We start from the raw sequence: 15,970 nt of genomic DNA on the forward strand, positions 1-15,970 counted from the left end.
ATATTAAAATGGAGAACTTCTTACTCTTGCAGAAACACTTTCTGCATTAAAATCAACTACAGAGTGGTTGTTTTTCAAAGAATTTAAAATGATGGATTTAGGGACAAAACATTTTATGGATCTTTCACAAAAGACTTTGTCCATTTCCAATATGATTTTCCCTTCAAAAAAGGGCATGCCACACAGACAGTAAATCAAAGTGTCCCTCTGGGAAACAGGAAAGGGGAATGGTTGTCACCAGATGTGTCCCAGTATAGAAGATGACAAGGAGAAAATAGTGCATCAACACAGAACAGTGGACAGCCATTCAGTACGACTATTGAGTGTTTAGCCTGAAGCCCTATGTCTTGGTCTGAAGAGCACAGTTTCCTTTGCTTTTAGTATCCCTGAATTTTCAAGTGCATGTGATCCTGTTTTGCTCTTTACAAAAAAGGATACACATATTCATTTGGAAAGATTAAAACATTTAACAATGTTATTACAAGGAAAAGTCCTGCATTCAAAATGTTACTTTGGTAAAAGTATATGAGTATAATAATCAGGAAAATGTATTTTAAGTATTAAAAGTAAAAGCACAGCAGACAAATGCCCCCCCTCTGACCAATCATTTAATATTTGTATTATATCATAACATAGATACATTAAAATAATTTAAAAGAAAAGCAGTAAATTGTAGTATAAGTAAAGTTAGAACCTGAAAACAAATTTTGCTTTAAAATGAATTCAGTTAATTGACCCTCTCTGATGCAGACTGGCCAATCATAACGTAGCATCGGCAAACCTCCAACCATGGTCCAACAACTATCCGGCTCTGCTCTGAGACCCTCATGCAATTTTTCAGAATTAAATTTCAGGCTGGTTTGGTGGATTTGGAGCTAGTCATGGTTATACGTAGTGATACTCCTTACCTAGAGAGTTTGGAAGCAGATAAATGTTTCCAAAAACATTTATCAATGAACAATATTCTTCCTTAATCTGATTGTCTTCAGTCTCCATAGTCAGGTGATGTGGTGGTTCACTTTTACATTGTGATCTGTAGTTTCTATCTTTATCTTTTTAACCTGTTTTCATTGCTGTATCAGTCTGACATCCTGGATATATCCTTCAAACGTATATCTTAGACCCTCTGTCTGCTACTCTGTGAAATTACTTTCAGTTTTTCCAATAATTTGATAACAAATATGCAGGGAGTTCAGTTACTGACAGTGTGGGCTCCATGGTAGGTCTGTCAGCTTGGCGGAGGAGCAGAGGGGGGGCGGGGCCTTGTGAAGGGTCAATTAACTAATCCTTTCAGATGTACTTTTACATTTTCATAAGTTTGTCAAGCTGTCAGAATAATTAAGTACCTCTAATAAGCACTTAAGTAAAGTACTTGCATGAATGTACTTAGTTCATTTCCGCCACTGCTGATAATTAGAATTGATTATCGAAAGACCATAGAGAACACTGACTAACAAAGACATGATGGAAGTCAAGCCCGAAGTGAAAGTTTCTTTTTTTTAAGTAATGAGGATTGGGATGTGGGCTGCGCTTTGCTGACAAACGATACAGTGGAGATAAGACCCTAATGGAGTCATTAAGCTCCATCAAAGAAACCATTGATGTCTCACTTTTAGTGTTTGATCCCCATTAGTATAAATCTATACCTACAAGTCATTGCTTTTCATTCTCTGATATAACCAAGGACTGTTCCAGACTCTCCTCAGCTTGATGCGGGCAGACACCGCATTGAATATAACCATAAGGGTCCTTCTTTTATTCATGCCGTCCACTGCCTGGGTTAAATCAGGGACCATTGATTGGCAATCAGCACATCTCACAGTTCAGCGTTCCCCACTTGCATTTCAATCTCCCTTACCTATCATCCAGCACCTTATTCAGATGCCAATACTCTGTCTGCAATTCTAACCTCTGTAAGGCATCAAGAAATACGCTTGTCCGAAAGGAACGGCTGCCTCATGAAAACGACACAAACGTTTCTTTTAATGCCATGTTTTGTCTAATCTAAATTATAAACCAAAAGTGTTATTACCTAAAATCTTGAGTTCGGCGTTAGAGTAGATGGCCCCGTATTTATTTCCTGCAACACACTGGTACATTCCTGAGTCAGCCTGCTGCACTCTGTGAATAGTCAGCTCTCCGTTCACTATTTCAACTCGACCCTGTAACAAGAAGCATATATGAAAGAACGTATCTACATATAGATACACTGTACATGATAAAGAAAATGTAGTGGATGTGTAGTTACATAAGAATAATTCAGATGTTTCATGGTACAATCAAACAAAAGCAGAGGGCAAAGTGCAGTATGGTAGGTACCTGGGATGTCAAGGGCAAACCATTAAGAAGCCAGTGATAGGTGGGCCGGGGCCTCCCGATGGCCTTGCACTCCCATTGGAGCTTCTCTCCACTATCCATCTGGGTATCATTAATCATTCTGACCCACTGAGGGAGTGCTGGAAGATCGAGAAAAAAAAATCTAGAATGAGTAATATATCCTTGAAACACACACAGGGCACAGGTATGGTCACCTGTACGTAGAGGAGAATACACAGGCATGGAAAAATACACTGTCAACACACAGTGGAAGAGGTTGCATTTAAGACAATGTCGTAATGCAGTAAAACACTTTTTTTGTAATCCTTTAATGCTAGTAAGGTTTTGGACATACTTGAGTAGTGTTTATGCATCCTTTGTGTGCTGCTTTTTTGTATCACACTTTTTAATTATTGTTGTATTAACTAAAAACAAATCCTTAAATCCACCCTTGACGCTCACTGCACTCAAAAGAGATAATTCAAAAATCACACGATGTATTCGGTAATTAGACATCTTTTTTTCCGATCCTCTTTCATGCTGTTTAACCCTAAAGAACTGAAGGAAAATGCTCAGGCTCACAATCAGACATCAAATAAAGGAGGGGAAAGGTTTACAATGGTTTATAGTACTGATCCAACTTGTTCCGAGTACAGACGCTTGATCAGTGCCTCTCAGTGTCTGATACCCAGGCACCCTTTAGCTTCTGAATGAGAAGCACCAGGCTTTCAAACAAGTCTAATGTAAAACGATCCCTAGAATTATTAGAGCAACCGATGTAGTACAAACAGCATGCAAGTCCACGTAGTGCAGATGGAAGTTGAGGTTAGATAGGTCTGACGGACAAAGGACTTTCACCCAGGAGACTATTGTTCATGTCCCAATATGAAACCAAAGCAAGGTAGACTTATTTTACCATAGTTTTGTTATGTACCTGACGTTGGAACTTATATATTATACTCATATGTAAAACATTTATCTAACGCAATAAACATACTCTTTTCAACAAAAAACAATCTTTTCCCAAAACCTAACCAACTACTTGTGTTGCGTGAGTAAACTTAAAACGTTGGATGTTTATTTTGAAAGGAGACTGTATGCATATGCATATGCATACAGTCTCTGTATGCATTCCTGTGAACAGAGAGGTTTATTTTGAAAAGACACTATGCATGTAACAAGCGGAATCTTACACACCCTCTCTGACACGTCCAAAACTGGCGCTAGAGGGGCACCTAGAGCTACAGAACTTTAACTTAGCATATTTATGTGTATTAGGTCATAATTAGTCAAGACCAACAAGAACCACAACCAGACAAACACTGATTGAGATCAGCAACCCATTCAAAAAGTATGATCAAATTATTTACATTCCTTAAAACAGAAAGGTCTTAGTGTCCTGAGACGGGGAGTTGTATTGTTCTCACATATGGATAACGTTTATGTTTTCTGTATTATGTTCGAGAACATTTTCTTTTTTCTCCTTCCACTGCATGGCTGGCCTGTGGCAAAGGCAGGCTAGGCAACTGCCATTTCTGGGAGCTCTAAACCATGAAGCTTTTTTTTTCCCTCCTTTTTTTCCTCTGTAGCCTACTTTCTGGTGTTTCCAAGGCTGCGTCCATGGTTCCTCTCCAACTACACATTCTGCAAAGAATCTGTCACAACTCCATATCTGAGCACTGTACAGGCTGTATGTATTTTCTTTTCATCTTGTAGCCTCTTTTCATCCACTGGATACTATATTGCACATGGTTGTGCATTTTCCAATTCCTGTACATTTACAAGAATATGAAACTAACAAGGAGCTTTTGCGGAGGCTGGATCAGTCTGTCAGCCTTAGCCTTTTCATTTTAATCTCCTTTATTCTATACTTTTTGCCTTGATATGCTCTTACACTCAAATGAGACATTAATATATGCATATGCATACATCAATTGTTCTATGTTGTAATGAAGGTGCAACACTGAGCACTTCAAAAATAGAAAAAGACATTTCTTGGGACGAGTTACACAGTTTTTGAAAAAGACAAGATTATTTTAGGGTCAATACGATAAATTTGTACACAGTTCATTGTATAGTGGTGTTTCCTTGTATTGTATGCAGAAAGAAGTATCGTAATTGAGCTGCTTCTCCTACAGTAACATGCCGAGCACGTTCTTTGCTATTCTTTGCATATGGCACCTTGGGTAGAATACTTGTTTTTGTGTGTGTGTGGTTTGATTGAATGATTAAGGTCAGGAAGGTCTCTCTCACAATGGGAGTTCAAACTTCCAGCCGACCTGTGTAAATTACATTTAGCGTGAGGCTGCTACAGATTAGCTCCCTATTCTCCTTGTGATGTCAACAGAATGGAGGTTGCCAAGAAGTGCAGGGCCTTGGAAATGTGTCCTACCAAGGCTGAGGCAGTCCATTATCTTGGTCCTGTGCACACGGCACAGACAGAGAGGAATGGAGGACAGGCACCCTCCTAGATAAGTCTATGATAATGGGCTAGTAATTCAGCGTGCTTGCTTGTGGCTGGAAAACTAAAAACTGTTCTTTAATCAAGGTCTGCACTGAAACTGATATATTATCGCTGTGCATACAAAACTCCATGTTTTTAATTGATAAGCCTGTATTTGGTAAAATGAATAATTATAGTGTTTACCTGCAGTAGATATAAGATGAGAACATTAGAATTTAAGTATATATTAATAAATGAGGTTTGGTCCAAATCATAGGAATTCCCACCAACGGATGATTTTATAATAATTTGATAATTTATTTAAACAGATTTTCTGTAACTTGGGTTTTTGTAGTGATAAAAATGATTAGAAACTCAGCATAATCATATAAAGCAGTGACCAAAGACATGGATGTAACTACTAGAGAGAAAGAATTCTGACAATATTATAATAAATCTTTGAAAAAGAGGCAAATAACAGCTACAACTGTCTGTTAAAACAACTAGCAGAGAAGCAGTAAAGATCATTTTGGACCAGCTGAAAAATATCTTGTCTGAGAGACCCGCACTCAAAGAAATACTCATTTGTTGGGGTGATGCACATTTGTTCTTGGATTATCTGCCAAGGATGTATATAAATTGGTGGACTATTCAGCAAATAAGAATAATGTAACTAGATCATATCATGAAACATACTTGGAAACTGTGCAGTATGACCAATAATAGCTTACGAAAAATAGTGAATTTTATTGTTTAGACTTCAATGTTCACACAAATATTCCTGGAATGCAACACATCAACACTTGTGTTCTTATCTACATTTTGATGGCTGACCAAAGGTTAAAGATGAACAGATGAACAGTGAATTAGAGCGTGCTTAGACTCACTGTAGACCTGCAGATGTCCTTTGAAAGCAGTGCCTCCTCTTGGATTCTCAGCTTTGCATTCGTAGGTTCCCGAGTCCTCCAGTTGAATGTTGGGAATTTCCAGCACAGCCTGGGACTTCCTAAGTCTTGCTTTTTTGGGGATGTTGCCATTGATCTTCCTCCATGTGATTGTTGGCACCGGACTGCGAGGAGAGAAGAGAGGGATTATATACTAAACAGTAGAATTTATTATTATTATTATATTAATATAAATTACTATTAAATTTCATGTACTTTCACATGATACAAATGAAAAAGATCTCCTTGTGAAATTCTCTCACTAGAAATGTAAACACTTAACATTAAAATACAATTCACACCTTTTACAATTTGGATTGAACTGTTACAGGTTCAACTTGTCCCGAATCCTCCAATAATTTATTCGTTATTCAAGTTAGTGAGTTTTGGACGTTTAGTCAGAAAACAAAGTAAATTGAAGACGTCAATATGGGCTTTTGGACAACATTATTGGTATTTTCACCTTTTCTTCCTGACTACATGAGTAATCTAAAAAATAATCATCAGGTTATCAAAATAATTGTTATTTGTTTATTTGACCAACAACATTATTATTTTAAAATTATAACATCTAAGTGTAATAAACATTGCCGATGACCTGCAGAGTCCAGAAGTCCTTAATTTGTGATTACGTATTGACACACCACGATGAGTGTTTACTGCTCCACATGTAAATCACTGACCTTTTGACCGCTCGTGACATCTTTACTATACCCAACGCACATTAGAGCTTCAGAGGGACAGGGACAAGATTCAACTCACGCTATTAACAGCCAATGAGATTTTTTATGATAAGTGTTCAAGCGATGTCATCTATCCGTGTTTAGTCATGGCTTGCCCTATAGATCCGTTTGATAGATGACTTGCGTATGCAGAGAGAGAGACCATGCGCTCAGTATCAGTAGTGCTCTTGTATGACAACTGGATTTGACAGGTGTCTGAAAGATGGAAATGTGACATCATACAAACCTCCGGTGAACCCATCAATCATTTAACTGAGATGAAAATGTTACATCCCTGAGCTTTTTTTATCTGCTCTAAATTCACAAGGACATTGAAGTGCTCTTGGCTGCAATGGTCTCAAATTAAGATTCAGAGCATGTTTTGTGTTAAACAAAGCATTTCTTCCAAAGGAGTATCTTTCATTTTGTACAGGAGTTTTGTGTCATGTATTTTCTCTTAGACTATTGGTTTCAACATTTTTATTTTGCTTTGTATTGTTGAATAGCTAACTCATTACCTTACAGCATGCATTTAGGAATCCTCACATCACTTGGACTGTGAAGCGTCACACTGAATAATAGTCAGTGCTTTCCAACGGACTTCGCTTATTGGAGCCCCACATTTCTGCACATGAATTCGGGCACAAAGCTCTAACTCAAAGTGAGTGTCTTGATCCAAAGTTTGAAAAACAAAGCATGGCAGTTTCTTAATACAACATATATGATGATAGGACATTCGTAGACAGTCAAAATAATTTCTATGTATGTAATGTGCATTGGAGTTAATCCCTCCCTAACGTTTAGTGGAGGTTGCATTGAGTTACATGATGCATTCAAGCACTATTCAATAAAAATGTGTCTTCGGCTAAAATTATAAAAGTAAAATGATGTGTTTAAATGTAATCTTGTAAAATGTCGTTTTTTGCATGAAACTTGAATAAATACGGTTGTTTTAAGAGCAACAATAAATAGATATTTGAGAGAAAATAATGACCTGTTTAACTTCCTGTTTTTTTGTTGAAAATGATGTTTACATGAAATGTGTATGAAACACGGAGGTATTGGATGGTCATTTGGTATGGACCGATGTATCAACAACAAATATCTTCCAAATACAGTATGGTTACTATGGGCAGCATCTGGGGCCTGAGGTGAAATCAAATATCTGTCGTCTAACGTTGGTCCATTTGTTAGTGCTTGGCGTTTTTATTTCAATTCCCCTGTGGGGTGTAAGAACCGCATATGCTAGCAACAGATTGAATCAGTACTCATGCATATGGCATGCAGTTGTTTTGAAGCTCTTCCTTATACGTTATTGATGGAGGATTTTTGCAAGAGACCTTTGGTCCAAATAAACACTCGACCAGCCGGAAAACAGAGCAAATCTATAGAGACCTCGAGGGGCTGGAACATGAGGGTGTATCTTCCTGAATCCGTGGCAGGATTTCTCTTCGGAGGCTGAATAATGAGCACCAGGCCTGTACGTTTCCACAGGACTGGAGGCGGGCAGGGGAGAGTAGTCTCACTAAGTTTAGAAACCAGAACCTCTGCCTGTCAGTGTCTGCTGTACCAAACTGCTGACATTGACTCCTGAACTCTGAAGCTGAGGTCATGTCAATTTTATCAGAGTGTACAAACTGAGTATTTCATATCCTAACAACGTGAGGGTGCTACACAACAAGGTTTATGTGAGGTGTTTTTAATTTAAGAATGTGCCCATAGGCGAGCTCTTAATAAGCATTCCACACAATTGCTGTGCCCTCATCTTGTTCTATAATAAGGGTTGAAAATTAAATCTAATACCAAAATATAGAGCCGAATTGGTCTGCTTCAGATCATTAAAATCTAGATGTTATTCCAGCATTTGGCTCATTTGCTAAGCTCTCAATGTTTTAGTGCCTCTGGGCAATTCTACACTACTTTTTAAGGAGAATCTAAAGCCACATTTTTACCTGCATGATCTGAGCAAACACTGTCTATCAAAACATTAACAATAGTACCAAGAGTATGAAATGTGTTGCCATTAAGAGGCACTTTATGTTGCTGCTGACAATGTGGTCCTTGTGGCCCCGCATTGCTCAATGAGGAACGCAACTGCAAGAGTTTCAAGAGTTTGATTCCCTCTGGGGTCACTGAAGCTAAAAGTATATCCACAACTCTAAGGCAATTTGGATGAAAGCCACATATTGTATTTTAAGTGGAAATGAGTGGGAGAATGTGTAACCCATCAAATGTACAAGGCCTTTTGAACTACATACTCCAATATCCCTTAAAATGAAAGCAGCTAAAAGCACTGCACTTCCTAGAGTTTCTTGTACATCCGACTTTGAAGCCAAAGTTTTAAATTGAATTAGAGTTGTTTGAAAATGTATAGGTAGTATCTCATCATTTGTCAAATTAATGTTATCTTTTTTATCTTTATTTATTTAAGATGTTATTATTAGAATGTATATGACGTTAATTGCATCCTTTGTTTTCTACTGTTTGTTACGTATCATGTCAGTAGCTCTACATCACCTTGTTTTCTTGGTTATTTCTCTGTTATTATCATTGTTGTACAACCTGTAAAGTCACGGCTGTTATGTTTATGGACAAATATATATATATATATACAAAAATATTAAAATGGCTATAATCATTCATGGTAATTATCCTGATGATTCTTTATAAATAAAAATCAGGCTGAACAATAACTGTTTTGCATCAGCACAATAAGAAAGTCAAATCACCATTCAGTATGCGAACACCACATATTATTTAAATTAACAAAAACATAAAATGTGGTTACCCCAATAGGAAGGTGCAAATGAAGCTCATATTTCAGCCAAAGCTGTACTTAGTTTCATCTACCTTTTTATGTATATGAAATAACTTGAGACTCTGAAAGCACAGTGATGCTCCACAATAAAGAGCAATGGTCACGATGCCAAACTAGTGGACCATTTCATCAGTATTGTCTCATTGTTCTCCTTGCCCTTGACTGTGGCCTACGAAGTAGTGTCACTGGTAAATATCACAACAGACAATCATATCAAGGAGCTCTGGCATTCACACACAAAGAGCCGTCTCAGCTTGCTGGGCCATCATCAATATTGAACAACAGGAGAACAAAAGCCATTTCAACTTCATTTTTGGTGCTATATAAAGACTGGCATTTCTTAATAGGGGGCATTGATAAATCATTCATCTCCACAGTATGTAAAAGGTTAAGTCACCAGCATCACTGTCTGACTGAAAGCCATCATGCACAAATTACTTCAATGTCGGAAGCACAGAGCAAGTACTGTTCCACGAGCATCCAAAAAACTCCTGCTAAGCTTGATGAGAGATACTAAGGGGTGTGATATAACAATGCAGTGTCTATATATTTAGGAAATGACATACCATAATGTGGATAATTGATTGAAATCAAGGAAAACAATTATGAGGTCCTTAGTCATCTGCAGATTAGAGACTGTTTGCACTTAAGATAGGAGTCAACAATGAATAATTCATGCAGAACAATTATAAACAAAATGGAGTAGGGGTGATAAAAGATTATGTTGTACAATGAAAATTATCCCTTGTAATGTCAAACACCACTTCAACCTTGCTTTTGAGAACCTACACACACAGACACACACACACACACACACACATATATATATATATATATATATATATATATACTGTATACACACACACACACACACACACACACACACACACACACACACACACACACACACACACACAATGTTGTTACTTTTTCTTTTCTTTTTTATATATCTTTTTTCATGCAATGGTTTTGTATCCATGGAGCCTGCACTGCTAACTTTAGTAACTGTGGTAAGTGGTTTGGATTGAAGTCTCGGAGGACAATAGTGTCTTTTCCCTCCTGGCAGACAACTATTACCAATTTCATCTTTCCATAGACATAACCTTGACTTCCTACATCCATAACAGACCCTGAAAGCACCCAGGAAACACAGATACATTTGGGCTCTCAATTATGAGAACACATGGGTCCCTTGGGCAGAATTCCCTATCCACCACCGAACTAACATGCCATCTAACAGCCGAGCTACGGTGCTGCACTTCTCTTCACTCACTTAACATCCCGCCTGAAGACAAGATATGCCTGGTCCCCTTTTAGGTAATGGAATAATGTAATTTAAAGAAAAGAGAACAACACAAGGAGTGTTATCAAAAGGATCGCTCAGCAAAGGAGCCTTGCGGTTTACTTTTTGTGGTGATTAATATGATGCTGCGGCAATAAACAACTACCCATATTTGTGCAATATGTCCTTGTTTACTTACTTCCCCAGAGCGAAGCACTCCAGCCTGACAGTGACTCCTCTGGCAGCCAGAACAGATGTAGGGAAGTGCACTTCAATTTTGGGCTCATATTCACCCATGACACCTGGAAAAGGTTAGGAAAGAGGAATTGCAGACATGAGAACCAAGCAGATTGAAACCGCTATTTACCCCCCCTCCTTTTCCCCATCATCATCATCTTTGCATTTCCCACAGAGAATGGGTGCAGTGATTTGACCCACTATCTGTTTAAAGATAAGCAACCACTGAAGAAAATAATAAAAATGAAGCAGCAAATCTAAATTTCTTGATCCTTTCTCAGAGGATACAGAGGTGAATTGAATCACGCAGTGTGCAAGTGTGGTACTGCACATTATGCACACCAGCTGGCGCATCCACCTTTACTTTATACACTGTTTATTAATAGGGTTAGTGATAGTGATATGTTAGTGTGATGAATAATCGTATATTTTTGCTATACTGAAACCAATTTTTTTCAAGTTTAACACACATTTTATTACATTTTAACATAGTTTTTATATAGTCAAAGTCAGTTGGAAAATTCAGTCATGATTTTGAGCCAAATTCTGCATAGGCAGCATATTGCCATCTATGCGCGACCACAAAGTATACATCGTGTAAGTCTATTAGATATGGTAGAAAAACTCACGAGTCGTGGTGTCACAAAAACAAACCATTAAGATGATGTACTAACAAGTACTCTCCAGTGACAACAGGGTGAAGTAGTGCATTGTCTCCAGGAATTAGTAGGCCACTCAACAAACACATTGTGAAGGACACAAGTGATAATGTGTTATCGGCCTTGCTAAGCGCCGCTATGACTAACACCTCGGCTCCAAGTCACAGCCAGAGGACTCGTTTTCTTTGTTTGTTCATCTGTACGTCGACGAGGCCATTCATCTCCATTTGCCTGAATGATGTGTCAGATGGCGTTGAGCAAATTTGGAGTAACAAAGGAAAACACCTTCATCTGGCATCTAATTACTATTATCGGTCTTATTAAATGCGAGTTTGTGGACATGAATATTGCATGAGCATTTTACCCTTTACAGAAGGGTGTTTAATGTACACACAACTATTGCATGTGAGCACCACTGATGAACTGACACGCTGCTAACCCCGCCACCTTCCTGAATTCACAACCAAACACATCGGACCACTTCCAGTGCCACGACACGTGATCAGCAAGACAAATGACCGGCGTGACATTTGAGAAACCATAATTACACCTCCTACATGCACCTGACACTTTTTATGTGATAAAAATGAATGCAGCAGAGAAGGAGCGGGGTTATTGAATTGTGGCCCACTATGTATGGTAAAGGAGTTTTATGATATTTGTTCCAAAGAACTTTTCAATTTCAATCTCATTCTCAACATTTATAGCTCCAAAGCAGCCCTTCACATATAATGAATTTGCAATATTTCATGGGCTCACTTGATAGTCTATCCAATATCATATTCAGTCTCAGGGGCTGGACCTGATGGAATTGAAAGAAATAATGTCTTGGTGTGCTAAAACATTAACAGCCCTCATTTGATGTGTAGCTTTATATTTTTTTGCTCCAGTTTTATTTATTCATCACATAAAAATAAAACTTTTCTGATGTGCTTTGTTCTTCTGCGAACCAATTTCGAAATAAAATGCCTATCATGAAATTTACTGGGACTCCAAGCTAATAGCATTGAAAAAGTGTTTTATTTGCACTCTGATCAAGTAAAAGTTTTTTTTCTCTTTTTTAACTTAGTTAATAAAATAGAACACATACACATACATAACTTGAAAAACAGCTTTTGTAACTTTTGTGTTATTACAAATTTAGACCTTTAAAATATATATAACAAAAATAAATAATCATATCAGATCTCCTCATGCATATCATCATAATTAAATTGCAATAGTCTACCACAGTAACCGCTCCTTCTTAATCCAGCCTATTCCTGGAAAGCCAGTCTGCCTAATTGTAATTGGATTGTCTCACCCCGCCTGCTGAACTCATTGAGGAAGTTGCCCTACAGGCATTGATCCTCCATCAACACTGCAATAGCAATAAGGCCATGCTTTAAATGAGGAACTTGATCACCAATACACAACATTTTGTAATATGGCAGACAAACTCTGATAATATGACTCTAAAAACATTTCCTCTTGAGGTTAAGGTAGAAAGTAGGTAAAATGTCCTGTTTAAAATGGCTTCATGTTCTCAATAAACACAATACATTCAAAATAAAAGTGCAGTACAGAAAAAATGCCCATATGGAGATGCCTTGTGCCTGCAAACATGTTGCACTGAAATCACTGAGAAAATGTCTTCATTAGATTAATGACACCACACGTACTGCAGTCCAAACGGATGCTTTACCATTTACCTGTATATAAAACAATGGTTAGAAGCACAAAATGATTTTTTTTTTTGTGGCAACATAAATTTGAGGAATATTCAAATCCACAGTAATTGAAGAGTTTTAGCGATAAATAGAGAATTCACATGGTATACTGGTGTAAATGAATCTTAAAAAATCACAACTATTAAATGAACTATCAATCAGCTAAAGAACAATAGCAGTTTGTTCTAAATGTCATCTTCTATTAAAATACGTTTCTAATAAACAAAAGCAATATGTCTTCTTAACATAGACTGTATATAAGAAAAAGACTTAGTCACTATGAAGTCACCCATTTGGCATTTTAAAGCCTTGAGTTTGACCTTTGGCAGTCATCATCTTGGTGTTTTTCAACCAGAAGTGAAACGAGAAGGGGGAGCTTAGTACAACCGAATGTTGAATAACACATTTTAAGTGCAACTTAAAAGGTAACAATTAACTTTTATGAATTGAAAACACACTGTGAAAGGGTTAAAGTTAGGTCAAATACACAGAGAACTGTCATACCGGACAACGCTGTGGTAGTGACCTGCCAAACACAAGACAGCCACGCCCTAATGCATAACCTAGTTTATGGTTATTTTACTATACACTGGATCATAATTAACTAAATGAACATCATGTTGTATTGGAGAAGACTTGAAACTAGCGATAGATACCATGAACTCATGTTCACAATGTTTACTGAGATAAATCAGATTTAGAAGTAGGGTCACTTTTTCCATAGACACTTCAACATTGGCATCAGTTTTCAGACCTGGAGGTTGCCGACTGATTCAGAGCCGTTTCATAGTGACTGCTATCCACAGTAATATTACGCCCTTGCTTCTATTAACACCAAGCAGATAAATCAAAGGGAGAATGTTTCTGAGATGAGCTGAATATCTGTTTAAAAGCAGTGCATTAGTGCAGAGTTCAGCGCTTAGCCCCGCTCTGCTCTGCTCAAGGTGGATTGCGATGTGACGATCAATGGCTTCCAGCGGGGTATAATGGAGCCCAGATGCTTGTTTTGATTAAGAGAGTTGGCGTCGGAGCTGACAGTGGTGAGCCGCACACACAGATCCAGCTTGAACGGTCTACTGTGTAATAATCTCTCACTTTTACTGAGGCACAGATTGCCGCGTCTGATTGGTCGGACTCCAATGACTGAGGGGTGCACACGACGCGGGGACATTTGGGTGTCTGCTGTGAGTTGTGCCAATGCAATTTACGCCGTTTGAGAACCCAAATTCACAATATAGAAGCCTGCTGAACATCATGAGATTTGCAGGGCGAGAGATGCCAGGGCATTGTTTGGCATATTGGACATACAGCTGTGGGGATCTGATTTGGACGTGTTGTGTTGCAGGTGAGAGTGCTTTCCTTCAGCCCAGATATCACAGCCACATTATGGATGGACGTCGCAATACGTAAGCTCATCTTCCATCACTTCTCCTTGAAAAACGAACCAGAAAAATGTCTTTCTTTACCCAACCATGAGCCACATTACAGCGCTGACAGCAGACTGACCGTGTGCCCCTCTGTCTGTATTTTTGCATCTCAGTTAATGAGAGACACAAACCAATTTAGCATGGTTATGTGCTAAGTATTATGTATGTCCCCAGGGGACCATCTCATACAAGGTTATGCAAATACAGAGTAGGGATCATGCTGGAAGGGATGTAATTCTTAAGAGGCTGATTTTGTGTTGCAACATTTGGAACAAACCTGGTTCCAAATCAGAGAGGGCCTTTCACAGCTTCACTGGGGATGTAATCTCAGCGGCTCTTTGAAAACCTTGACAATGACAGGCACCTGTGTGCAGTGATGGACGTCTCCCTGTGTAGTCAGACGTAAAAAAAAGCCTGTAGGTGAAATCCACACCTGAATCCAACAAACAGCTCCACGGCATGGCTCCTGAGAGGCTAGTATAAAGGAGGCGAATCCCATCCACAGCAAGGGCCATTGATTCAGTTAATTTTATGCTGGAAAATGATTTCCCTGACGGCCAGTTTCACCGCAGCACATTGTGAGCGGAGAAGGCTCCTCAACACTAATGTTAAAGCATTGCTCACTATCTATTTACAGTGTGTGTATGGAATTCCTGACGCCCTCCGCTAACCCGAGGCCCGCAGGAAAGCGGGAGGACCGAGCCACTTTTATTAACCAAGCTGATCTGAGATTTTTTATCCAAACGATGATACAATAAAAGGCACCAGCAGAGTATAAAGTATGCTTTTAGGTTTTCATTTGGGCCAAACAAGTTCAGACGAAGGAAGCGCTGTAATAGATGTAAAAAATAATTAATGTTAGACATTCAAATGAACAGGGAGAGGACTGAGATATTTATCCAATGAAAGCCATTAGATTTGTCTGCCTCGGGACCTTTATACAAATCAGGGACTATTGTGTGTGAGAGGTGCTATGATTCTGAGAGCCTCACCGTCGGTTTTCAGTGTCAGTGGCGTTGGAGGGCTCAGGACCCGTGCGTTCGTCACCGTGTTCTTCACCAGACAGATGTAGCTTCCTACGTCAGAGGGTTGCACCTTGGAGATGTACAGGTTTCCTGTGTCCTGGGAGATGAAGCGCCGACTGTCCTCGGCCACGAACGAGGGGAACTCGTTGAACACCCAGCTGTAGATGATCTCTGTAGAAGCACGTAGCATAGAACACAACGATTAGGAAAATGCATAACGTATCTTTGTGCTTGTTTTGACTTGGTCTTTTTATATATTTGTAATAGTCCTCTTTGCACTCTGTCAGAATCATGTGCATTAAAATGTATTAGTAGAATCGTATATCTCTAGTGATCCAGAGAAAACTTTTTGTTCACATCTGGCCTCAATCTCTTATTTTAAGATATT

At 38.6% G+C, this 15,970-nt stretch overlaps 1 protein-coding gene across 1 annotated transcript in view; it reads right to left on the reverse strand.

Annotated features, from left to right (window-relative positions):
* cntn5 (contactin 5) overlaps nt 1-15,970 on the reverse strand; it is a 59,787-nt gene that overhangs the window by 23,945 nt on the left and 19,872 nt on the right. Inside the window, exons 5-9 of the mRNA XM_054606481.1 lie at nt 15,550-15,753; nt 10,725-10,827; nt 5,647-5,828; nt 2,320-2,456; nt 2,033-2,162 (exon numbers count right to left, since the gene is read on the reverse strand). Coding sequence (XP_054462456.1) covers nt 2,033-2,162; nt 2,320-2,456; nt 5,647-5,828; nt 10,725-10,827; nt 15,550-15,753 — 756 coding nt within the window. The remainder of the gene's footprint in view (nt 1-2,032; nt 2,163-2,319; nt 2,457-5,646; nt 5,829-10,724; nt 10,828-15,549; nt 15,754-15,970) is intronic.

Source organism: Anoplopoma fimbria, chromosome 1, assembly GCF_027596085.1.
Source record: "Anoplopoma fimbria isolate UVic2021 breed Golden Eagle Sablefish chromosome 1, Afim_UVic_2022, whole genome shotgun sequence".
In the NCBI taxonomy this organism is placed as follows: domain Eukaryota; kingdom Metazoa; phylum Chordata; class Actinopteri; order Perciformes; family Anoplopomatidae; genus Anoplopoma; species Anoplopoma fimbria.